This window comes from Fusarium oxysporum, chromosome VII (genome assembly GCF_013085055.1).
Source record: "Fusarium oxysporum Fo47 chromosome VII, complete sequence".
Taxonomy (NCBI): domain Eukaryota; kingdom Fungi; phylum Ascomycota; class Sordariomycetes; order Hypocreales; family Nectriaceae; genus Fusarium; species Fusarium oxysporum.
This window is the reverse complement of record NC_072846.1, coordinates 22,297-46,710: the sequence shown is the minus strand read 5'-3', so window position 1 is coordinate 46,710 and position 24,414 is coordinate 22,297. Positions and strand designations below refer to the sequence as shown.

The 24,414-nt window shown below is 47.1% G+C and overlaps 5 protein-coding genes across 5 annotated transcripts; 1 reads left to right on the top strand and 4 right to left on the bottom strand.

The window, feature by feature from the left end:
* Positions 1-2,278: 2,278 nt before the first annotated feature.
* Positions 2,279-3,142, bottom strand: FOBCDRAFT_203769 (LicD family-domain-containing protein; the record flags this gene model as incomplete). Its single annotated transcript, XM_054705255.2, has 2 exons — positions 2,279-2,301; positions 2,347-3,142. 2 exons carry the CDS (start codon positions 3,140-3,142, stop codon positions 2,279-2,281), a joined length of 819 nt encoding a protein of 272 aa, XP_054561230.2.
* Positions 3,143-8,909: 5,767 nt separating this feature from the next.
* On the bottom strand, positions 8,910-9,449 carry FOBCDRAFT_276281 (uncharacterized protein; the record flags this gene model as incomplete). The annotated part of the gene is made up of 2 exons (XM_054705254.2): positions 8,910-8,973; positions 9,175-9,449. The coding sequence occupies 2 exons, from the start codon at positions 9,447-9,449 to the stop codon at positions 8,910-8,912; spliced, it is 339 nt and encodes a 112-aa protein (XP_054561229.2).
* A 2,102-nt stretch (positions 9,450-11,551) lies between these two features.
* Positions 11,552-12,001, top strand: FOBCDRAFT_295460 (uncharacterized protein; the record flags this gene model as incomplete). Its single annotated transcript, XM_059611862.1, has 1 exon — positions 11,552-12,001. One exon carries the CDS (start codon positions 11,552-11,554, stop codon positions 11,999-12,001), a length of 450 nt encoding a protein of 149 aa, XP_059467433.1.
* Positions 12,002-13,603: 1,602 nt separating this feature from the next.
* FOBCDRAFT_185912 (RGS domain-containing protein) lies at positions 13,604-14,795 on the bottom strand. The gene is made up of 2 exons (XM_031195900.3): positions 14,566-14,795; positions 13,604-14,506 (listed from the first exon to the last, which is right to left on the bottom strand). Exons 1-2 carry the CDS (start codon positions 14,604-14,606, stop codon positions 14,044-14,046), a joined length of 504 nt encoding a protein of 167 aa, XP_031028161.2. The 5' UTR covers positions 14,607-14,795; the 3' UTR covers positions 13,604-14,043.
* A 1,278-nt stretch (positions 14,796-16,073) lies between these two features.
* Positions 16,074-17,347, bottom strand: FOBCDRAFT_251640 (uncharacterized protein). The gene is made up of 5 exons (XM_054705252.2): positions 16,989-17,347; positions 16,750-16,935; positions 16,616-16,695; positions 16,258-16,556; positions 16,074-16,207 (listed from the first exon to the last, which is right to left on the bottom strand). Exons 1-4 carry the CDS (start codon positions 17,271-17,273, stop codon positions 16,460-16,462), a joined length of 648 nt encoding a protein of 215 aa, XP_054561227.2. The 5' UTR covers positions 17,274-17,347; the 3' UTR covers positions 16,074-16,207; positions 16,258-16,459.
* Between the last annotated feature and the right edge of the window lie 7,067 nt (positions 17,348-24,414).

Sequence of the window (24,414 nt, the reverse complement as noted above, 5' to 3'; positions counted from 1 at the left end):
TAAATGATTTGCTTCGTGATGGTGTGCTGACGTTGATGAACACGACCACTACGGGACAGTACCCACTTGCCATACCATCCAGTACCCACCTACCGTACAGCAAAAAAAATATTTCCCCATACAAAATGCTCAATTTCACTTATAGAGTACGTTGTCAAAATGAAAGATATTTTCATGAGAAAATGTCTGTTATATTAAGAATTGCATGGAATTTAGTATTTCCACTTTGGTTCCACAGTGACGCTTGCGGTGTGGTCGCACGGAACTAATATAAAATGTCTCAAAATGCCTCCCTTATCACCTAGCCTCCTCGAAGCTTCATCTAAAATTTTCTCTTCCCTATCTTTCATTGGTCCCCTCAAATATGCCTCAATTATCTTATACAGAGGACGATGTTATCTAGGCCATGCTAGATGCCATAGAAAATGGCCTCTCCCAGAACTAGGCCGTCCAGAAGAACGGCGTGCCTCCGACCACTCTCTCTGACCGATTAAGAGGCCTATCGTCAAAATCCGAGGTCACCCAGCCTGCTCAGCTGCTTTCCAAGTCGGAGGAGTCCAGATTGGTTACCTGGGTACTTCGACAAGAGGCCTTGGGCTACGCTCCTCCCACAGTCAAGTCCGCGCCACCGTCGCTGCCCTCTTGAGACAGCAGGGCCGGGAAAGGCCTATCGGTGTACGCTGGCTAGCCAGGTTCATTAAACGCCATGACGATATCAAAACTAAGGTGGGGAAACGCTAGGAAGCTGCAAGGTTTAATTCCTTTACCTCAATGGCCGTTAATTGGTACTTTGATATCCGGGAGAGCGAATATGGCTGGATCAAACCGGAGAACACGGTTAATGTTGACGAGGGCGGTATCATGACTGGATTTGGTGAGTATTGATCATTTTTGCTACCAACTCACTAATCCACTGAAAAATATAGGCTTGGATTCCTTGGTCATTGGCAATAGCGATCCTAGGAGGAAGGCCTTCCGCAAGGGCTCTCAGTCCCGCACTTGGACTACCTTTATCGAAGCCGTCACCGCAGATGGTCGTCTTCTGAAGCCGGGGATTATCTTCAAAGGTAAAGAGCTTCAGCAACAGTGGTTTATCGACGAGCTCCGGGGGATCGCCGACTGGTATTATATTACGTCCGACAATGGCTGGACGGATAACCATATCGCAGTCGAGTGGCTCAAGGAGGTCTATCTGCCTCAAACGCAACCGGCGGATGAGTTTGATGCAAGGCTCATCATATTAGATGGCCATGGAAGCCATGTATCTGTGAGTATCTACCTGTTCTAGATCGGAAATGCCGCTGACGGCGCTGACTGAAAATCCAGGATGAGTGGATGGCTACGTGCTTTTTGAACAACGTATATTGCTGTTACCTGCCTGCACACTGCTCTCATGGGCTGCAGCCGCTGGGTAATGGCGTCTTTATTGTATCCAAGGCTGCCTACCGAAAAGAACTGCAGAAACTCGCCAGCCTGACCGATTCTGCGCCGGTAGACAAGGTCAACTTCATCAAAGCCTATGCCAAGGCCAGGGAAGTGGGTATGACGAAGAAAAATATACTCTCAGGCTGGAGAGTGACTTGAAACTGGCCGATTTCACGGAGGAAAGCGCTCATACATCCTGAGATTCAGCCAGACAAGAAGGAAACGACGCCCGGGTCGGACGGCCACTGAAACGGGCAAGTCGACTCTGATCATACGCCAAAGACCAGCCGCCACATCCGAGATATGGGGAAGAACAAGAGCCCGTCAACAAGAAGGCGCTATTCTGTGATATCGAGAGGGTTTGAAGCTCAAGAGTCAAAGATTGCCTCTCTGAGCACCAGAATAGCCAGTCTGGAGGAGGAAGTTGGCCGGTTAAGCAGAGGCAAGAAGAGGAAGGCGATACCGAATCCCAACAAAAGATTCATGACATTAGCAGAAGCTCTGGTAACTGGTGAGACTATTTCCGAGGCAAACGAAGCAATTGAAGAGGCGGATGCTGTTGAGGATGTGATCGAGGTGGGAGGGACGGAAGAAGTTAAGAGTTCAAATTCGGAGGAGGAAGAATTAGGTGTGGTATGCACACGCGCAGGGCGTGAAGTCAAAATACCGCGAAAATATTAAAATCCATTTCATTCTAAAACGAAATTCGAAAATCATTTCACGGGTTTTATTCTTGGTGAATTTTCAACATATGGTTGAAAAATAGCATTTTGTATGGGGGAATTCTTTTTTTTGCTGTACGGTAGGTGGGTACGTACGGCAGGTGGGTACTGCATGGTAGCCTCCCACTCCTTTAGGTCCTCATGAAACCTAAACCTGTAACTCTTTAGTACCTGTCCCCTAATCGCATGCCGAGCTTACCCTCTAAACACCCTCCTAACCAGTGCCTCCCTGCGTACTCATTCTCCAGCACCACTGTCACATTGCGTGGCACCAGCACCTCCACACCCTCAAACCGCGCCGCCCCCAATGGCAGCACGTCCCTCTTCCTATAGCGATGCCCATCTTTGGCCACTAGCAACCCTTCTCCTTCAGCATCATCAGCCTCCTCCACAGCCGTGATGTCCACATATAGCCCCGTCGTAAGATCTATCCATCTCGCATCGATCCGATTAGCCGGGTCCACCATACCATCCCTCTCCCACACAAACGCATTAACATCCAGCATATATTTTCCCTCAGTGCCATACTTGTACACCGAGCCGTTGCAGCAGCTCACCAGCTCCTGCAGCCCTCGAAGATGCATATGGACGTCCAGGTCCCATTCCCATGGGAAGATCCGCGCGTTCCAGTGCCAGGCGAGCAGAGAACCGTGGGCGATCCACGTGGTAATCCCCACGTCCTCCATGGTCCCAACGAACGAGCGCAGCAGCCTGATAAGGGAGGCTTGCCGCTCCGGTGCCGTGGGCCGGGTTGGCTTTGCGAAGCGTGCGTCGAGATGGGTGGACAGAAGGGAGAGGCAGAAGTAGCGGGGTTGCGGGGCGGGAAGGGGTCCGTCTAACGTATGGACGATTTGGTTGGCGCCGTCATCCTCCGCAATGACGGGGTGCTGCTTCTGGGGTAAGACAGTTAGATACGCCCATGTAATTAGCAGGAGCAGGGCTGCACAGAGGCATATTAGATGGGCGCGGTTTCGAGGCGAGATCCGGAGCAACATGGTGTGATTTATCCAGTAGATTTGCTATGAGATGATGGGACGCCGCTGTTGGTGCTGATGCGCGGGCACGTTAGTTTAAGTACGCGCGGTAGGATTAAAAGCAGACTTCATTCATGCTACAGCCTGGGGCAGGTCCAAACGTGCTTATGAGCTTTTCGTTAAATGTGTGCGCCACGAGCAGTCTGCCGAATTGAGAGCTTTCCCAGCCAATTGATGCATTATCTACAAGAAAGGCATCGGTATCCCAACTTTGTGACTACCAGATACAGTAGGCCCTGCGGTTTGGTAAATGTCATACCTGAGTCGCTGCTAGTTAAATACAGCCACGGATGAGAAAGGCCAGTATTCGCTTAGAGCACGCTTCCATAAACTACGAGTGTACTACTCTGTACCACGTCTTCAGCCTTTGCTATTCCCCTCTATCCTCGGTCGGCCGTATCCTCCACCTCAAGCCTCCTATCCTCTGTGCACCATTAAATGAGACGGGCGATAGGGCTGCAGAAAATCCTGCTCTCTATTCTCCTGGCCCTCGATGTTCTCATAGCCAGACCGGACGCGCCTCAAAACGTAAACATCTAACACAAGAGCCAGTATTGAAGCAATCCTGTCACCTGTTAGGAACAAATGCAAAGAGAGAGAGCTAGATAGCGGAAGCCTACAATCCGACAGCCGCAAAGGCGAAGAGCACTTTATAGAGGCTGCAAATTAAATGCCCGGTGCATCGCAACAGGAGCTTCTGCCTCGCGTCGTAGGCTGCCATGGTGGTGAAGCCAGCTGCCCAGAGCGCGCAGCTAATAGCATCAGTGACGAGGCGCGTGATTACAGGAATGGAGTAGCAGTAGGAAATTATGAGCACAGAGAGTAGTTGCAGAACGACGAAGTAAGAGGCTGCAGAGAGCTATATTGATGGCATTGTTAGTCATCCAGCAAGTTACGGGGATTGCGTATTTTTTTCTCACGAGGTGAAAGAATAAATGCCGGCTGCGGAGATGGAATACGAAGTAGGAGACGATCGAGATTACGACGAGGGAAGAAGACACCCATAAGATGTAAACGACGAGAGTAGGAAGAAAAGGATACGATGGGTTATATCGGCAGTATTTACCGCGCGTGATTGGAGACGGCATTGCTATCCAGACGATCGCAGTATATAGATATAGTTAGGGACTGGACTTCTCGCAGGGAGAGATTGACTAAATATATAGAAAAGCGATTATGCTATTAAGTGGTGAGAGACTCTAGCGTGGTAACTTTCAGGGATGACCTCCCTTTATGTTCTATCAATAGGCCATATTTCAGTCTAGCGATATGGTTAAAAAAGGAAAATATCCTCTTATCAGGGGATGACAAGCCACGGTCAGCTACAGCCCAAAGGCTGGATGCTCGATAAGAAACCTAGTTCGACATCGCACAGAACCTGCCAGCCACTGATATCCTCGCTTATCCTTCTCCTGCTGGTCGCCGCGGTTCCGTTAAATACGGCATCTGACGATAGCCTTAACCGCAGAGCAACCCGCAGGAAGGTCGGCAGGCATACGCAGTGGGGCTGTGACTGTTGTGATGTAGCTATTTGTAAACGACCTGAATGTTAGTACTTTCATCATAGGCAAGAAATGCCTGTGGAGAAAGTACCATAGTTTTACTAAACAATAGTTGGATGATATCCTGTCGAACCCTTACATACAATGTATTTTTGTGCCTTTTGACTGTCAAGGAGATAATAATTTAAGCTACTAATCTACACAGTAAGACAGCGACGCAGTTACAGTTCCGTGCAAAAGTCCCGATACATTCCGAATCCACCTCAACCGCCTCGATTCCAACCACCCATTTCCGACTGCAATTGAGATGGCAATCATTCTTTAATTTGAATAACTCATACATCAAAATGGGGCTCAAGACAAGGAGATTTCAGTAATATATATCAATATTTCGTATAATACCCACCAGCTTGATAAGATGCCTCAACGTGGTCCTTCATCGAATTTATCGCATTTTCAATAGCCTCCATTTCAATCTCGAGCCAATGTTCCTGCGCAGATTCGATCAGGATATGGAGCGCCTTTTCAGAGACTGGATACGATGCCAATTTAGGGTGTTTCTCGCATATCCCTTCTTTAGTATTTTCCATAGATTCTTAATAGGATTAAGATCACGACTGTCCCCTCAATTGTCGGAAGGCTCCCGAAAGTACCTTGCCTCACATGGCCCCTGTTACATGACAGGTACATGAGGAGAACCTAAAGAGTTGAGACGAATTTACGCCTATGGCACAGCATAAACTTGTCCCAAGGGGGAAAAAAAGCTAATTGCGTTGCTTTTCAGGGCCAGCGGGTTGGGCAGCCAAGGTCAAGAAGCTTAAGGAATCCTTTGGCGCCGGTTAGCAATAATAATAAGAGGTCTCAATTAAAGAGGAAGAGGCATCAATCATTTTGGGGGTGAGCAGTGTGATGTCGCGATTTGTAACTCAAAATATTGTTGGAACATCTATCATAGGCTAATTTAGGTAGGGAACAATGTACCCTCAATTCTTGCATTTTAATTGGGCAAACATCCCTGAAGTGGCCTGGCAAGAGCCTTTCGACAATTGAGGGGATAGGGAGGCCACTAAATAAGGACGACCCCTTCTCCTTCAACCTATTTCTTTAGCCTTTCCTGTATGATCTTAGCTTTGAATTTGGTCTGTTCTCATGTTAGAATGTCATTCCCTCTTCGACTATTATGTGAAGCTGCTCCTTTAGACATTGTAGAATAATTCGTCCTGTAACGCCTCCCTGCTTTGCTGTTGTGTCTCTGTCAAGAGGGACGAGATCTGTCGTAAATAGAAGGGAAATTGCTGTAAAGAACATCTTCTTGTGTCTTGAGGGCATCTTTCAAAGTTCGGCTTTATCCTTCATTAATCTTTCTCCCTATGTTGCGGTGAGGATAGGGAATTCGATAATAAGGGACTTAACTTACAGATCTGTAAAATGACCACTTGGTATAATCACCGTCTGTACGATAGATTGAGATCTTATTAGAAAATCACTAACTATGCCAAAAAAAACTCTCTTCTTTATTATGATATCTCTCAGCAAAATACAGGCTCTCTGTGACAGCTTTTGGGCCGAGAAACGGGCGTCGAAGTGCATACTTATGTTATATCCCCTTGTTCGGCAACCACCGACGGATTATGCTTCTATGGCAGTCTAAACCGCATTTCTGGATGATTTCTTAATATGATATAAAAGCGTCGCGATCAATGATTATTTTGATATATTTCCTTATCTCTTTCTGATAACTTTGGTAGGCACCTAGAATATTTATTGTCTTTGGCTGACGGTTGATGTGTTGTTTATATTTTGCAGTAGTTGTTGTTTGTATTGCGCAGCGGTGCTGGGTGAAAATATATTTATGAAACTTGGTCGTTCTATTATTGAGATGAGAGTTCTTCTCAGGTTTATATCTCTAGATGATTTCATCTAGGACTTTGAACTTTAAATCTAGGACTTTCAGACTAACAGTCTGAATCCTGAAGGGAAGGGGATTCCCGGATTTTCCAGCACCTGATACGGTGTAGATTTAGCCAGAGGAAGAAAGCAAGCATTGAGTCGTCAGGAACGCATTTTGGCTGTTCAGTTTCAGACCATCCACATGTTCTGCTAACTATGATCTATAATGTCCGAAACCGCTTTGAAAGGTAGCATTGTCAGCAGCCCGTCGCCATCGCCACCACCTACGTTTTCTCGTTTCGGGTCCCGACCCAAGAGCATGGCCAAGCTGTATGCTGCAGCTTTGGCTCTGGCCTCGATTACCGACTCTTCCGTTGACAACCTTCACAAGATTACCTGGGATCAAAGTCGTTTCGTCATTGTGAGCCTCTTCGATAGGAGGAAGAGCAGAGGCCGGCGAAGCTAGATAGGAAACCATGACTGGTTCCTCGCGGAATTGAAGAGAGACAATGCATCTAGCAGAGATATTTGGTTTGCCGACTCTGCGATGACAAGGGCGCGCCACGATTCTTTAATGCTCAGTCGACATCCTCGGCACAAGCTCATCTTTATAAGTTGTCGGACTTTCCCATCTCCAGGCTATCACTGACGGTTTCAGAGCTCATAGAATCACCGAGACATTCGAACCGGGTTCATTCGACGATTCGTCAGTTCTGGATCTTCAAAGAAGCGCATCCAACAAACGGCCAGCCTCTTCTTCCCTGGTTCATCCCCGAGCGAAGATGGCACGGATCAGAGAACTCTCAGTTGGCTATATCGTTGATTCCAATCTTCCCTTCTCTACCTTCGAGAGTGCCTACCTACAAGAGCTGTTTCGTCAGTTAGACTCTGATCTTTATGCTCAGATACCCTTGGGTCGAACTTCAGCCAAGAAAGAATTGGAGGACATACTCTCTTTGAAGAAAGCTGCCGTCAGGGAGGAGCTTAACGAAGCCGTCACACAGATACATATCAGCTTCGATCTGTGGACGTCTCCAAACAGACTAGTTTTCATTTCGATATTTGGCCACTTCATTGATCGGAGTAACTCAAACCAAAGCCGGCTACTTGCTTTTAGGAGGCAGACTGGATCTCACGCTGGCGAGAATATCGCCTACACTCTAAGAAATGTTATCCGTGATTGGGGTCTCGATCTGTGACAACGCAGCTAGCAATGACTTTTGCTTGCAAAACTTCAACGCGAACCTCGATGCCTCGATAACTCGAGCGGATGCGGAGGCACGAAGGATGCGATGTTTCGGGCATATTTTAAACCTCGTCGCCCAAGCTTTCGTCTATGGAGATGATGCAGCTTCTTTTGAGCTTCAATCCGAGGCTTATGGCATGCTGGAGCGGGTCGAAAAAGACCTCGAATATTGGCGAGCCAAGGGCCCGGTTGGGAAGCTTCATAATATTGAAGTTCATCCGAGCCTCTCCGCAGTGTACCGAAGCATTCAAAACTCATGCAAGGGAGCAGGAGGAGGTAGACTCATATAAGCTTGCGGAAGAGTCAACAGCTGAGCTGGAAGTGATACAGAACAACGCTACGAGGTGGAACTCGACCTACATGATGATTGCGCGCGCTTTTATCAAGCAGTCTGAGCTCAATAGCTTCATCCAAGATTTAGGGCTAGAAGCAAACGCCTCAAAAAGGGTTCCCGCGGCCGATATCCTGACCTCCGATGACTGGAAGGTCCTCAGGGAAGTTAGTCATATCCTAGAGCCGATCTACAATATGACAATGAGAACACAAGGATGGGGTACAAGTGGAGGCCATGGCCGGCTCTGGGAGGTCATGTCCGGTGGTTGGAGACCAATTGGACTTCCCCAGAGCAGCTACAATGGCTTCGGGATGTAAAGGATGGCATCAAAGCCTACTTTGAGCGTTGGTACTCGAAAAAAGATGATGATGTTTCTGAGATTATTTTAACCATGTCCTCGTTGATGCCCCGACCTGAGCAAAGTAGGTTTAAGCAGTAGGTAAAAAGTCGGCAGCCTAAGCTCTCGGCAACAGGCAGTAAGCTTGAATGATACTATAGGCTCGAGCCGGAACAGGTAGATGACCCTGTGCTTTGGTGGATTAATTATAGCAATGCTTTTCCGCATTTAAGTAGATTTGCATTAGATATCCTTGTAATCCTGGCCATATCAACCGATTATAAGAGAACATTCAGTCTTACGAAGCTTACAGTCAGCTCACAGTAATACTCTCTACTTGGGTCAAACATTGAGTCGATCGAACTACTGAAGAACTAGATAAAAGGGGGGTGGGGGGTATTACTCTGGGGGGCCTATGCTTAAGTAATAAGGCAGTCAGATCCCACGGGCAAAATCGTGAGGCTGGGAATAGCTCCAAGTGACCTATTTTATATCAGATATCTATCAATCAATCAATCAGATCAGATACAGAGGGTAAAGTATCAGTTCAGTTCAGATTTACGTCCCCATCTGATTTGATTGATCTGACGGCAGCCCTGACCACAGAAAAGACCCCACGAGTGGCATCCTCACCATCATCCGGCCATCAAAAGAAACATGACAACTTTATCTCATTATTCCTACTTCTGCTTTCCCGCTCCCTCCACACCCTTAGCCACGTTATTGAACAGACTCTCGACGCCTGTCCCGATGCCGCCCACCACGTTGCCGACTGGCTGCCCGATCTCTCCCGTCGCGCCTGTCAGCGTATTGCCCACGCCGCGCAGCGCTGCTCCTGTGACGTTACCGAGCGTGCCCACGACCCCGCCGACCGTGTTGCCTAGCGTGTTCGTGACTAACTGGACGGAGTCCGCGGTTTCGTTCTGGCCGGTAGCAGCGTTCTTTTGGTTGGATGCCATGGTGTTTAGGTACAGGGAGTGCTTCGGTTGCAATATTGAGGTATATTGGTGGTTGTCGTGGTGTTAAAGAGTCATTTGGAAATCTGAGGGGCTGTTGTCATTTATTAAGTCAACCTAAACTACACTTTGTTGGAAAAGATGTTTAAACAAGTTGCCTTCTCGAAATGACGTCAACTAACACTCCTAACTGTCACCTACTCGTGTCTATTGGATCAGATTTCCACAGTACCGCCCTCCTTTGCCTGTGATGACGTCCTGTTGGTGTCATTCCAAACTGTACGTGTACAGGATTTCCATACCTGGCGGAGCCCCTCTCGAGAATCGAGATCATCGAGCGTAGGGTCAGTGGACTCATGAATCTGTTCAAGTAAAATCGCATGACAGCTCAAGCACTTGCCACTTGGCTTCATGGAGGCCAGTGAACTGCCAAGTGAAGGAGGAAATGTGTCTGATTTCCTAGCCGAGCTAGTATTCATGAAACCTGCGTTTAGGTTTTAGAGCCTAACCCGACTATCCGAAGGTTCGCCTACGTTTAAGGGCTGGAGCCCAACCTGGCTATTCAAAGACTTATAGTTAGGTATGTGAGAGAAGGTGGTGTTAGCCATGGCAAGGCCAGCACTAGCACGAAGTAGTGATGTATAATGGGGCTGTTGGTGGGATGAAGACCTAGCTATTAGATCGAACCCCGAGGTCCATCGGTGAGCGAGAGAGCAGGTAGTCTTTTGAGATAGCCTAAGCAATGAGCCGACAGGTGAGCTTATCTTCGCCTAGTTCTACTCCGTTAGCGAGGGCTCTGGATTGAGCCAGGCTATTGAAGCGGGCCTAGGCCCCTGAAGTGACAGATGGAAGCAAAGGTTAGAGAAAACGGTTCTGTTGCTTGTCTACTTCCAGTCTACAAAGTCCAGTTTGCTCTTTGTCCGCCCTTTTTAACTTTTATAAACAGAAACATGTCACCCTACTCAAGAATGTAGATGTCGCAGGGTAGGCATTAGTAATCTAGCTATATGCTTTAAGTAACTCTGCGGGATGGAATACCCCGCACAAGAGATAACTTAAGACATCAATCAACACATTTGCTGCTGCTCATGATATTCACTCTAACCCTTTAAGCACGCTCAGTGCGACACATGGTTACTTGTTTGTCCCATTTCGATCTGCGCGCGCGCCGTATACGCGTGTGAACGCGTACTTTACCTTTCATACGTTATCCACCCTCTTTACTGTAATTTCAATTCGAGGTTTCCTCTACACGATCTTTAAAAGCTCGTGCTATCAAAAGACTAGTGGACTATAAACGACTTTCACTATGGAACTGGAAGATCTCTTTTACTACGATTCTTCTTGGCGTATCATTGTTTGTAAACAGTGTGGCGTTGTACCGCAAACCAACATCGCCCGGCATATTTGACAGCACCACAATGCGACGCGTGCCTCTAAGGTTGCTGCTATCAAGCTATTTGAGCGAAGTTTCAACTAGCTATTTCTTATACGAGACGCCGTTGAGATATGTAGGAACGTGCGACCGTTGCCGATCGCGGCGCGTTTCTGTCGGCTGAACCTTGTCGAGTTCGACAACTTGACTACTCCAGATTAATTGAATCCAGTATTTGCTGGTATAAGAGAAACCCACGCATAATCCTTTTTACTTATTCTATCCCCCACCTGCCAGCGCCAGTATCCTGGTCTTGCGTAACGAGAACAAGGTTAAAATAGGAAACACTGTAAACAGTTCACAGCGCCGTTGTAGCGCAACTCCCATTGGTGATTCTGCCGTGGTGGTATGTTGCAAATCTTCACGATCGGAATCGCCGGATTGACGAGTAATAACATCACTTCAGTGCTAATATAGTCAAGCTATCCTGTGCCAGGGCTTATGTAAATTGACATTGATAGTTTTTAATTGAATACAACTCAATCCATTATTTGTTCTCTACATCCACAGGTATGAGTAGAAGAAAATCAGATTCAGCAAAGACTGTTTAAATTCTAAGGAGACAAGACGTCTTGCCACTGGCTAGAAGAGTAATGGAAGACTCAAGTCCACGACGGACCAGGATAATACTCCGTTACACAGCTGTGGCTGTTCTTCAGATGATCCCACAATGCTTGATCGGAATCAAAGCTACGATGATCTTTCAGCCCAGAGCCACAATCAAAGCAGTACCATTAATGCCCATGTGTATCCGTCTGTCCGGTCGACCTGTCGATACGCACTATCCGTGAAAGGGTCTGCTGTTACCACGCACCTGAGAGTAAAGCACCAGGTTGAACACAATGAGCGCAAGGATTTAACCGAATTCCTCAAAGGTCTGGGCCAGTCATATCTGGGTGATCCCAGTGCTGCGCCGCTCCCCAAAGACGGCTGCTCGGAACATCCTGACTTGCGCGTCTACGAGGGGTACGCCTGCCGGAGATGCCCACTCCGTACCACCAACTTCTCGTCCCTAACGCGCCATATTTCAACTCAGTATTTTCAACGGAAGTCTCCCGAAAAGCGCGAGCTAGATGAGTTTTACGATGAGGTCTGGCTACAGGCATGGACATATGTATAAAAAAGGGTTATAATACGCAGTAGTATCAGACAGCAGTAATAATATGTTAAAAAAATATATTCTTAGTTGACCCGAAGTCAATTGATATTATTATGGTTAATTTTGCATATCTCCTGAGAGCCCATAAGGCTCCAATCTGTACTCTATCCCTGTCAGCAGAGCAGTACGAGTGTGGTACCAATAGCTTGAATTTCCAACCTTCGCAACTAGATTACTATGCAATTGATGGCAATTCATGGCAATTCATGGCAATTCATGACAATTTAATCAATGAATACATTTTCAGATCTTGATCAAAGACAGGAGGTTGATGCCTACGATGACAAGAGCTTCTGCAAGCAACATATGGCCCCTCGCCCAGGCCCCAAGGAGCCTACCGGGGCTAATGATTTTCCGGCTGATGAGTCCCGCGGCTTTGATTCCAGCCCTTCTAACGTGCAACGTCGTAATTATCACATCAATTATTTACCTAATACACCACTTAATCTTTTCTTGCTTTTTGTGCCTAAATCACTGCTTTGGAAATGGATTGAATATACTAATAGCTGGGTTATTACCTGCTTGAAAATTCCGTGGCTGATAGGTGGAATAACCCATTTCACGAACGGGCAAAGCTCCTAGCTTGGGACGGAATCTCTACAGCATAAATCTATGTATAGCTTGGAATGCTGATTTATATAGGAATTTATAAGGAAAAGAAGATTGGAAGCTATTGGGAGACCCCTCGACTAGGTGATCAAGCCCCCCTGTACTTGGTTATTAAGTTCATGCCCTACTAGAGGTTTCAGTTAATCCACTGCTATCTCCGTCCCTTTGACCATACTAGGATGGATGGAAACGCCCCCCTTCCGCGGGTATTCCAAGCTGTCGAAGAGTGGTCTGACCATATATAGCGAGTATTAGCTGTATTCTTCCAACCAGGCTCTTATCACGCTGTAGATGAATGTATGGTCCGCTATATAGGCAGATCAAAAGCGACAACTGTTATCAAAGGGAAACCAACCCCCTTTAGCTTCAAGGCCTTGGTCATTGCCTAAGCAGGCTTCTTTATTCAGTGGCTTTGGCACTTTAAAGGCTTAAATTACGACACCCAGGAGAAAGATCTGGTCTTAACTTCTTTAAGCCTAAATCGACTTCTTAGGAAGTCCAACAGAGTGAGGTTCAGGCTCTTCCAGCACATAACACCAGGCTTCAATTCAGAATCAGAGACCCAAATTAACAAGTGCCGAGATAAAATGGCACCAGCTTTTGACAGAGTAGAGGGTGCTAAGGTCCACTGGCTGGCAAACGTGGTTGAGAGAAGTGGGCGAGGGATGGGGCATCGGTTTCGTTATCTTTGTCGGGGCGGTCTGTGAATCCATGATACGTTGGGTAGGAGTATGCTCCCAGCTGAAAGGCACCAGTCGCATGCATCCGCTCTTGGCCGTTAGTTAGACCATTATGGACTGCGGTCCGGAGTGATGATGGATGAGACGAGAGCCGGCGAGTGTCAAGAGTTGGCTGGCAGGATGGGAGTGAAAAGCGACCTTGCTGGTGGAACTCCAAATATATGGGCTACGTTCTGAAGTAAGAAGCATTCGATATTATCTAAATAGTAGTTAAGCTCGTAACCGCTCCACAAGATGTGAAATCTCGCCTCTGTGCCGCTTGTGGCGATGCCGAATGTGAGGCTGTTATTTGGCTTCGCGTTGACTCTTATATCTCTTGTGCCTCCCTCAATTAGTGGCTGAAGCGCTGGATGGCGTCAGGACAGGTTTCTGAATCCTCAAGGTTTTGATTTATTGGTCGTCAAAAAATACCCCGCTGCCGCCACCGAAACCTGGTTATGCCAGAACCTTCACGATAGCGTACTGGTCCCTAACATCAAGATCGACATCTGCAGCTCCATTCTTCTGAACACCGGCGGCTCATACCCATGAGTCCGCAGACGGTATGGTCGAACAGTTCCATCGCGCGCCACAGCAAGTGGCTTCAAGGTAATACTGAGGCACTTCCTTCCGGGCGGTGGCGTGTACAGCGAATGCCCCTCACTCGCAATTTCTTCAGAAGGTCCAAATCCGGAAGGCCGTTGAGAGCTTCCGTCGAAGGCTGCAGCCAATTTGCTTCAGGCCACCACGCACTCCATCGCCTGGTTGCGTCGACGATATATGAGAGTTCAGGAACCCGGGTAGGATCGAGTCCTCGATGAGTTCATGGATAATTTTAACAGCATCGTCAAATTCCGAAGGATGTGGAAGCAAGTTGGAGGAATAGAATCCTAGAAGTCGATTCCTGACTTCAGATGGAAGGTTGACCTCGCGATGTCCGTTGGGAAGGATATAATTCTCCAGAATATCTTCCCGTAGTGCCCGCAGGCAATCGTAATCGCACCTTACAGATACCCATGGGGTCTGATTAGCTCCGACTATTTCCGTGTAGCAATCTCGGTATCTCCATACGTCTTGGATGAATTGTAGGTTTTCTAGGCAATGATTTCTTGAAAGATAGGCTGAAAAATCGTCCAATCTCCATGGGTTAGTATATTCAGTATATGGAAACTCCAATGGCGGTATGTTGAGACTTACTTGGGACCGACGGGGATAGCCTTGAGGATAGGAGCGACCATTTTGAAGTTGTTAAGTGGTTGTGATGGTTGAGTGTAAGTGTTGAACGTGGGGGTAAAGAATGGACTCTTGCAAATCAGGACGATTGCTTTGCCCCGATTGAGAATATCTCGGATGCAGTTAGTGATGAGTGTGATTGAAGATAATAATGGAAGACTTTTGAAGCAGAATATCGAAGAATATTATATACTATTTTGCCTCAGAGTTCTAATAACCCTTATATCAATCGGCTGTTGAGGGTGTCAGGTGGTGATGATTCAAGCATCTCAGTGGTGTGATGGCCCTGGCCTAGAATCTCGGTCGGGCGCTTCCGGAGCGTCGCATGAACCATGCGGTCGGCCTTGTCCTACTCAGCTCAGGTCGGAAAAATTCGAGCATCAAATGAATTGGAACCGGTATTGAATGAAATCAATATCAATCCTGCCTTCTAGAATTAGATCTAGGATAATGCCCACGGCTGGACCATCACTGAGTATGCGATACTGGCCTCTTGTTGCTGTATTTATGGGGAGCCTTGGGCTTGGCTTAATGAGACCACTAGGAGAATTTGTCTGTGCGGGGCTACCTTGAACGTCTTATCCTTACCGTCGATCCCTTCGTTCTGAATTCTCCCACTGTGCTCTCTTCCGCTCTCCTATTGCAACCCTTCCCCGAATGTGGCCGTTCCATCGAGCAGGGACGATTATCTCAGCATGGCCACTCGCCGGAGTGTGCCATGCAAATTTCTGGATGGCAAAGGCACCTGATTATCGGAGGGGGCGACTCCCGAACTCATCCATCGGTCGGCACTTCGCCACAGCCTAGCCTCTCGATAGAGATACCAGCTTGGGGTAAATATAGCTAAGAGAAAGTTGGAATTGTCTTCAATAGCGTACATTGCATAGTATGGTGACGTTATGACCCAACCTTTGACGCTTCCATTGAATACTCTCGCATGGGATGGAGCTCTGATACACATTGTCGATAAAAGTGGAAATCTGCGTCACGCTGGCCTCGGCCCATATATATGATACAATAGTACGCGCTAGTCGCATAGCGAATTAGCAGTGATATCAACCACATAAAGTCTTGTCTATCTGTCAAACTGACACAAAGAACCAACAATTTGACTAGGTTTACCTAGGGGTAGACTTATTACATAAGGCTGCTCCGGCTCCGGAGAGGGGGATGATGGAACTCGTAAATCCGCCAAGACCGTAAATGCCTTATGCAGGAACGCTCCCACGCCGCCGGGGGTACACATGAATAGTACATATATCTAAATTTATAGAAAAGTTATTTGCAGACAAACAGACAAATACGCCAAAATTCTTGTGACTAGGAGAGTGTAGCAGTATAATAATTTCAATAAGTCTCTCGTTTACGGTCCCTCTTTTATTACGTCGTTTTTAAATAACTAGTTCGATTGTACTGAGATGTAAGGGTTTGACTTCGATATCTGCAAGCTCACTAAGAATAATTTTAAGTAACTTAGAGCTATATTCAACTGCCTGTCCTCAAAGCAATACTATTTCCTAGAATCTCGAAACAAGGGTGAGTACCATACTATACAGGCGGGCCTATTTAGCCTTATTATTTCCATGTAGTTATTGATTTTGTGATACTGTTAACGTTATTAGTATTGTTGAGTAAGAGGAGATTTCCGAAGCTCACGAACGATAAAGAGCTGATCTTATGGCAGCTCGTAGTACTTTTTGGAGCAGGTCTGGAGACAAAAGGAGCTTCACGAAACAAATGCTATAGCCCCAAAACATTCTCGTAGTATTTATCACGGGCCGAACCAAACGGGGTATACTGGAGGCGGTTTGACAAACTAGATATCGATAGGGAGATTGGGATGGCCGGTATCCTTCGCCTACACCTCTGATCGAGGCTCTGTGGGATTGACCCTTTCTTGGCCGGCTTCCATGGCGGTAGAATCCCTATTGTGGCCATTCTGAGGATAACTGCTGCTGGACAGTAGGAAAAAGGGCAGTTTAGTATGATTCGTTAAGGTCTTGGTTTCACTTACTGCGACATTTTTCTCATCTGCTGCTTGGCAGATTGTACCGTATCCTTAAATCGGATATAGTTATGGAAGACATACATGCCCTATTCACTGATTAACTACTAGTCATTAGTTCGCCACGGCAGCCGGTGCCTTACTAAAACACCACTGGCAAAGTGGAGAAACCAAGCGATAAACGAAAAGGCGAGAACGGTCCGCCACTGCGCACATCCAGCTCCGTCGATAGTAACTCCGCCAGGCGGCCCTACGGTCCAATAGCGGCCCCAGTAGTAGCCCCAATAGTTATAATACCAGTTTGCTGAGCAGGAGTGGGTTTTTGTTTCCTGTCGTTCCATATATTTAGTTCCTATCTAAAGAGGAGGAGAAGGGGTCTCACAGTTTGAAGCAAGCAAGCCGCCGCCAGCCACATAACAAAGAGAACGAAGTCGAGCGGGAAGCTCAGAAAAAGAGAATCAAGTGGTGGGCAGAGGAAAATAGAATAAATAATACTTATGCCAGCGACAACCATGGCATAAATAATTCGTCCATTTAAATGGACCCCGGCGATACTAATCAATTGAGCGAACCGAGAGAGGATACCAAGGACGATGGCGGCGCTGGAGAGTTCCAGTAATCGCAGGATTACCGAGACGGTCTTGTGTGCAATACCTTTGCGTGCCATGTTAGATGAAATTTAAAGCTCCCCGGCAGTCGGTGGTGAGTGGCGAAGCGACTTGTGACTTGGTTGATATCAAGGACTGCTTCCACGCAAGAAGGTGAGATCGGCCTTGTTTTCAATCCGGATACCTGATTATAAGTAGACTTCTGACAAGCAACCTGACCCTATAGCGTTAGATGATCTGATATCGGTGCTAGGCTCATTAAGAACATGTCAAGTTGGTTTAGCGTACTGTCACGTCATTATCATTTCAGAGGCGTCGCGAAAGTTTGGTCTGATGCTCCACCAGCCAAGTGGGATGACAGTAGCGAGTCATTTATTGGAAGGGCCTATTACTAGAGGGCGTCGTGGATTCAGGGCTAGGAGGCCATACCTATCGAGACGTAGGTGAAAGGCCGTGGAGGTTGATTTATTTCTCGTGTCATACTTTAAGGTCAAAAAGGGGTATTGCGGTTAAGCGATGGGGCTGAATCCCACTCAGCAAAAGAAGGAGGGCTTGGCGGCGTCGAAAGTTATTCAGACCGTGATCTAGGATTTAAATTGAAGAAATAACAGCATATGCAGGATTTGAAATTGTCAAAATGGGAGCAGGAAATAGAGCGAGCAGTTAAAATTTGAAACACCGAAATGAGGCGAGGATATGTGAATGGAACGAAATTGGACTCGGGCGGGTTGAGTGTATGAGACTCAAGTAGGTCAGGTCAGGCATTTCCATAATGATGTCTGGCGTCAATATGCCACCAAACTGCCTCCACAGCCTTTAACGATTGTGATTGGTTAGACGAACCCAAAAAAGGAGAAATATGGTTTGGCGAGCACGTTATGGAGAGGAAAGCTTATTAGTGTAGTACTATGAACATGACATGACAAGACGTTGAGCTAATACATTAGAGGGCAGGACGCGTTCCGTTGTTCGATGTTCCATTGAACGTCAATCGTCTTGTAGTCTGCGCAGGATGACTGTTGCCTTGTTCGATCGATTGATCCAGACGACAAGGTTGTGTAATTTTCCAACCGACCCTCTTTTTGTCCACTCGTCAAAGTCATCCGGGTCAAGGTCTTCGAGAGCTTGGGTATCGTGGACGAAAAGCATAGCCGTAGCGACAAGGTGAAGGACATGTCCAAAGCAGCAAATCCTCCTGGCTGCAGGCTCCTGCCACTCGAACTTGCGCCCTAATTCCTCCACAGTCTTATCGTTGTTCGAAGCATTGTCAAGAACAAAATATCCAAGTTTATTGTGTTGTACAAGCTCGAATTCTTCCAGTACCTCCGTGACCGCTGCGCAGCTTTTTTCCCCAGTGTGGGCCATGGCGACGTTTGGGAGGCCAAACAGGATTTTTTGAGGCTGGAAAGTTTCGTCGTCGAAAAAGAAAGCATTGATGGAAAAGAAAGAATGCCTGTTCCGAGAGGTCCAGCCATCGAATGCAATATGGACCTTGCTAGGGGTCCGTAGCAAAGTATCAGTAACGTAGGATTTATAAGTGTTGAACTCATGAATAACCTTGGCCCGAATTGTTTTATGAGTAAGGTTTGCTGAAGTCTCACGGACCAACGGATTGAGATAGTCAAAGAGTTCATGGAGCCCCACGTGCTCTGAAAGGCGAAAAGACAGGTTTGCGTCCGTAATCCACCGAACAAGCAGGCGCTGGAATGTTGCTTTGTCAAATCGAGCAACCAGCTCGTCGTGAAGGTTATCCCTTTTCCGCTTCCTGGAAGTAAACACATGGAGGTTGTATTTATTTAAAGGTCTCTCCAATGTTGGAAAATTCAGGAATCCCCCTTCCCTTCAGGATTCAGACTGTTAGTCTGAAAGTCCTAGATACAATCATCTAGAGATATAAACCCGAGAATAACTCTCAGCTCAATAAGAAACAATCAAGTTTTACAAAAATATATTTTCACCCAGCACTACTGCGCAATATAAACAACACTCCAATACGTAGCGCTTTGCTTTTTAAGAATCTGGGTGGATGATACTGTGCTTTGCTGAGGTGATTTTCAATGTTACGGGTATTCGTCGCGACATAGGCTTTTGGTTTGTGGACTTTCTGTTGGGTGCAATGGCAGCAAAGCTACCTGGATGGGCCCCGTACGGTGGTGGCAGTTTTGGCTTGAGCATTGTAACCATGAGCCCAAAACCATCCAGTGGCTTGTCCAGTTCGAGTTGAGAGATTCTAATGGCCACGGACTCTTTGAGAAACTGTACTCCGGTATTTGACGGCAATTGAGGTGCTGAGGGACGACGGTGAACCTACTTTTGATAATGAGACTAGTTGTGATAATCATTTTTATTTCATTTTTTGGATGAAGTCGTGGATGCTACTTGTGGGGGACTCTATATTGTTCTCCCTGTGAGAACAGAAGCAACGACGGGGAAGTCAATAACTAGCACGAAGGGCCCTGAATTCCCAAATAAAAAAAAGTAACGTATACGATTAGCGAGTGGATCAGACAATTGAGTGGATCAAAAATCTCAGCCTTCTTGATAAACATCGCAATAATATCACAATAACCTACCAAATCAATTAAAATTAACTACTGTCACTTTAGGTGGCATAAGTCTCCGCGAGGCATACTTCTCCACTTGACCCCATGTATAAAAGACTGACGATAGCTTCAGTAAGGCACACACCTAAGGGCTTGAGACTTTTCCATATTTTTGCAACTTTTCTATAAGTATCCAAGCTATTAGATTTAATTATCAGAGGATTACAGAGGGCTGTCCTAAAATACTAAGAAGTACCCCAGATCGCTGTATTTCTATTCATTTAGGCCCCTGCAGGTGACCGCGACGGAGGCTTATGCCACTTAAAAGGATACTCTTCTCCAGAGGCGTCAACACCGTCCTGACAGGTCCTTGCATTATGCCCAGTCTTCCCGCATATCCCACAGCGCTGAACCCTCGGTCGCGCCGAACTTCCTTGACCACCACTTCTCGGTAATCCAGCCACTACCTGCGTATCTACATCCATCTGATCAATTAGATTCCTACCTTCCTCTATATTCATCTTCTCTCTATTATACAGGCGGGTCTTTTTGCCCTACGCCGCCCGCTAAGTATCTCATTCGCCTGTTCAAGATCTCCGACCCTAGCCTTTAGTAAGGCATTCTCGTGCATTGTTGCTCTTATTCCCTTTGTAAGAGACTTTAAAGATCCCAGAATTGACTCTGGGGAGCTACTATGATGCCTTCTTGTTCGTTTTTTTAAGGTATTCAGACTGAGGTCCAACCTCAAGTAGATTCTTTGGGGTCTTTGGGGTCTTTGGGGTCTTTGATACCCAAGGGGTGGAGGGGTCAGCAACATCGTCGACAGGGGTTGGAGTCTGTAGCTGCACAGCAAGCTTCGAGCCAACATTTTCCGGGCCAAAAGGAACAAATTCCAGCTCCCTTAAAACCTCCCTTAATATTCTTCTCGGTCATAGTGGCTTGAAAAGCGGTATAAAAGGCCGGGAGGGACTCGGTCTTGGAAACGGGGGTTATAGACCTTCTGATCCGATATTTTATTTCTCGGCCATATGCCTTTTTCAGCAGCCCAAAGCACCCAACATCAAGAGGCTAAATTAAGTGAGATGAGTAAGGTGTCATACAGAGCGTAACAATATTGTTCTCTTCACAATATATCTCAAAACTGACCGAGTGGTGGCTTTTGTGCCCATTAGGGATCAGAAGACGATAGGGACCAGTTGATCGGTTAATGGTGCATCGGCCAAAGTGCTTTAGCCACTCGAGACCCGTCTCGTTATCTGTCCAGCCATTCTTGCTGTGGCAATTGCCTAATCGCCCGGGAGGTTGCTTCCTTGGTACCAATTACGAAGGTGATATTGGCTTGCAACCACGAAAAATGGCGGGACTACCTGGCCATCTGCACTGATCGCCTGGATGACTGTTACCCATCCCCGATTTCCAGGCTGGACTGATTTTGGCTTTCCACGCCTCTCTGCGCTTGTAATGACTGTACCGCTTGAAATTATCCCCATCATAAAGCCGGTCTCGTCAAAGTTATAGAGATAATCTGATCGGATACCGTAGTTTGCGATTATGTTCTGTACGAGCCTAAATCAATTGCGCATAACTGCCAGATCTTCCCATATGGCCCTCTGATAGTCATTTCTCCGCTGAAAACGCGTCTTGAGGTCTCGTTGTCGCTTAACGAAGCTCATAGCCCAGCGCTTGCCAACTGGTGATGCGTCGCGATCAGCAAGCAGTCGATTGGCCATTTCTTCATCACCATGTAGCTTTGGCAGAAATCCTCGCGAATATAGGTCAGGAATATACTGGACGATAATCTGGTCCTCCAGATCACTTAGTTTCCGTGAGTTTGGAATACTATTACTGCGAGCTTGTCTGCCGTGGAATCGGTAATAGAGGGTCTAGATGGGGACCTCATAGGCCTTTGCGGCTCGTCGCAGGTTACTTTGGGGTCTGCCTGATAGGCCTGAAGGGCAAGAGTCATTTTAGCCTCTTGATTAGACTGTGGAATGGTGTATGGTTGAGAACAATTGATCAGATAGAAAGTAAGGTGTATGAGGGATTTTTGACCTGCTCGCTTATCATGTACGTTACTAGATTCCTGACTTGTTGAATGTTGTTTCCCTTCGCTGTACTCTCAATCCGCACTTCAATCTCACAATGCTGATAGGCCTCTAAGGGAATCCCATGCTCCTGGCTGAGCTCAATTTGACTATCATCGATCAAGCCTGAAAACACCGTCAACGTTGATGAAGGCGGTAGTATGACTGGTTTCGGCAAGTATTCACCTCTATTACTTGTCGGTGCTTGCATTTTGACCGACTAATTCTCTTCATTCAGGCCTAGATAGCTTAGTTGTTGGAAGCGCGGACCCGAAGCGCAAGGCCTTCCTCAAGGGACCACAGACTCGGAATTGGACTTCATTCATCGAAGCTGTCACTGCTGACGGCCGCGCTTTAGTTCCTGGCATAATCTTCAAGGGGAAGCAACTGCAGAAACAATGGTTCCTTGACGAGTTCAAGCAGATAGCAGACTGGTATTACATAACATCGCCTAACGGGTGGACTGATGACCACATTGGCATCGAATGGCTCGAGAGAGTTTATCTGCCCCAGGCCACGCCTGCTGACGACTCAGACGCGAGACTAATCATTTTAGATGGTCATGGTAGCCATGTAACAGTATGTTCTTCTTTTTCTCCACCTCAATATCAATGCTGAGTGATGGAAGGATGAACGGATGGCCACGTGCTTTTTGAACAACGTTTATTGCTGTTATCTGCCAGCACACTGCTCTCACGGACTTCAACTATTAGACAATGGAGTATTCAACGCGTTGAAGGCTGCATATCGACGAGAGTTGGAAAAGTTCGCTTCGTTGACTGATTCCACTCCAATGGACAAGGCCGATTTCATCAGGGCCTACGCCAAGGCTCGCCGAGTTGGAATGACTAAGAAGAACATACTGTCAGGCTGGAGGGTCACTGTCAACTGGCCTATTTCACGTGCGAAAGCGCTGCGATACCCTGAAATCCAAGAAGATAGGCCAACAGCAGCCCAAAAGCGACTTCCGGACCCAGGCCGTATTTTGACTCGGACGATACGCCACAAACGAGCCGTCAAATTCGTGACCTTAGGCTGAACAAAACACCAAAGACACGGAGACGATACAATGTAATAGCCAAGGGCTTTGAAGCTCACCAGCAGACAGTAGCGGCGCATACTCTGAGGATTGCCAGGCTAGAGGAAGAATAGGCTCGCCTGAAGAGAGGGAAGAAAAGGAAGGCAGTGCCGAATCCTAACAAGCGTTTTATGACTCTTGGGGAAACCCTAGCTGGTGGAGAAGCCATACCAGGAGGGGAGACTCAAAGCATGCCTGTTGGAGTGGAATCTGTCGGTTCAAGCGAGCAGGAGTCAGAATCGGAGGCTGGCTCGGTCATAGAAGTCAGAGAGGAAAACATGCCACACCAGCCCACCAGACGGTCGAGGCGGTGGGTGAAAAAACCTAGGGTACAATAAATAAATCTACTTGTGACTCATTAAACGAATGATTTTACGCATTTCTGTCAATTTGGTCAAGTTCTGTGGAAGAGAAGTTGGTGAGTTTTGGTGGAGCTTTTTTTTATTTTGCGTGGCGAAAGAGGGGTTGTGGATGGTAGCGATTTGTAACTCGAGTGATTGCTGGTACTTCTATTATAGGCTAAAATAGGTGCGGGGCTAGGTACCTTTAATCCGATGCATTTTTATTGGCTGCCCACCCCTGCTGTGACCCGACCGGAGCTCCTCGACAATTGAAGGGATAGTTGCCGACCCTCTTGACATCCTCCCGTCAAGGATAGTTTTGGAGCGATGGGCTAGACTTCTCAGATTATGTTGCTTGTGGCAATAGCGGGCAAAGCGCCTTGATTGTAATGTGCTATGATAATTCGCCGCAGTCTACAAAGTTAATTAATTTTGTCGGCAATACGAGCTACAAATGACCCTCAGTCATTTGGGTCGATAGAACTGCTCAAGATCGGGGTTTCCTGGTGTCGCCACGATCGATAACTCAAATTTGATGCGTAGCTTGGCATGGGAATCCGAACAACCGCGGAGATTGAAAGTGTGTGTGCACCCATTACTTGGTGGCGTGAGGCCAAGAGACTGTACGACAACTGCGTCACTAGCGCATGTGCCACAATATGAGAGCCAAAGCCTTCCAGATGGCCAAGATGGAGGGTTCAATTCAATTGGAGTTAACTTTGGAGAAGGAGTGAAGCCGAGGTGGTTGCAAGAGGTGGAGATGCCGTGGGGAGCTGAGATGCTGAGATGATGGATGGTGCGGAGCTGAGGGGGTCGCTTCGGCTTCCTATCGCTGTGACTATCGCGGTTCATGTCAGGTTGGTTGTAGGTGCAGGAATCGGCATCGGAACCCGAGTATATGGGTCGGCCAACTCAAGGGAGTAGAGCAAGGCTTGTAAGGAGCCGATAAGAGAGACAAGTTGAGTGATTTAAGGATGTCTACTTGAGATATTCTATCTACGACAAGACCAATTCGATGGAGAACATTAGATATAGATGTTATCTTTGTAGATTACCTAGGACGCACTGCAGAACCTCCCCTCACCACCAAATACAATGAATTACCCTATTCGTCCGAGCAGGCTTACCTTACGTAGACCTTTTCCCTCCTCACC

What these genes read in the sequence shown, in the direction of transcription:
- FOBCDRAFT_185912 (XM_031195900.3), bottom strand. Translation starts at nt 14,606, where the DNA reads ATGGTCGCTCCTATCCTCAAGGCTATCCCCGTCGGTCCCAA. An exon ending in GCTATCCCCGTCGGTCCCAA is followed by an intron (nt 14,507 to 14,565) that starts GTAAGTCTCAAC and finishes TAACCCATGGAG; the next exon opens with ATTGGACGATTTTTCAGCCT.
- FOBCDRAFT_251640 (XM_054705252.2), bottom strand. Translation starts at nt 17,273, where the DNA reads ATGGCACGCAAAGGTATTGCACACAAGACCGTCTCGGTAATCCTGCGA. An exon ending in CGGCTTGCTTGCTTCAAACT is followed by an intron (nt 16,936 to 16,988) that starts GTGAGACCCCTT and finishes ATGGAACGACAG; the next exon opens with GAAACAAAAACCCACTCCTG. An exon ending in CAGATGAGAAAAATGTCGCA is followed by an intron (nt 16,557 to 16,615) that starts GTAAGTGAAACC and finishes CCTACTGTCCAG; the next exon opens with CAGCAGTTATCCTCAGAATG.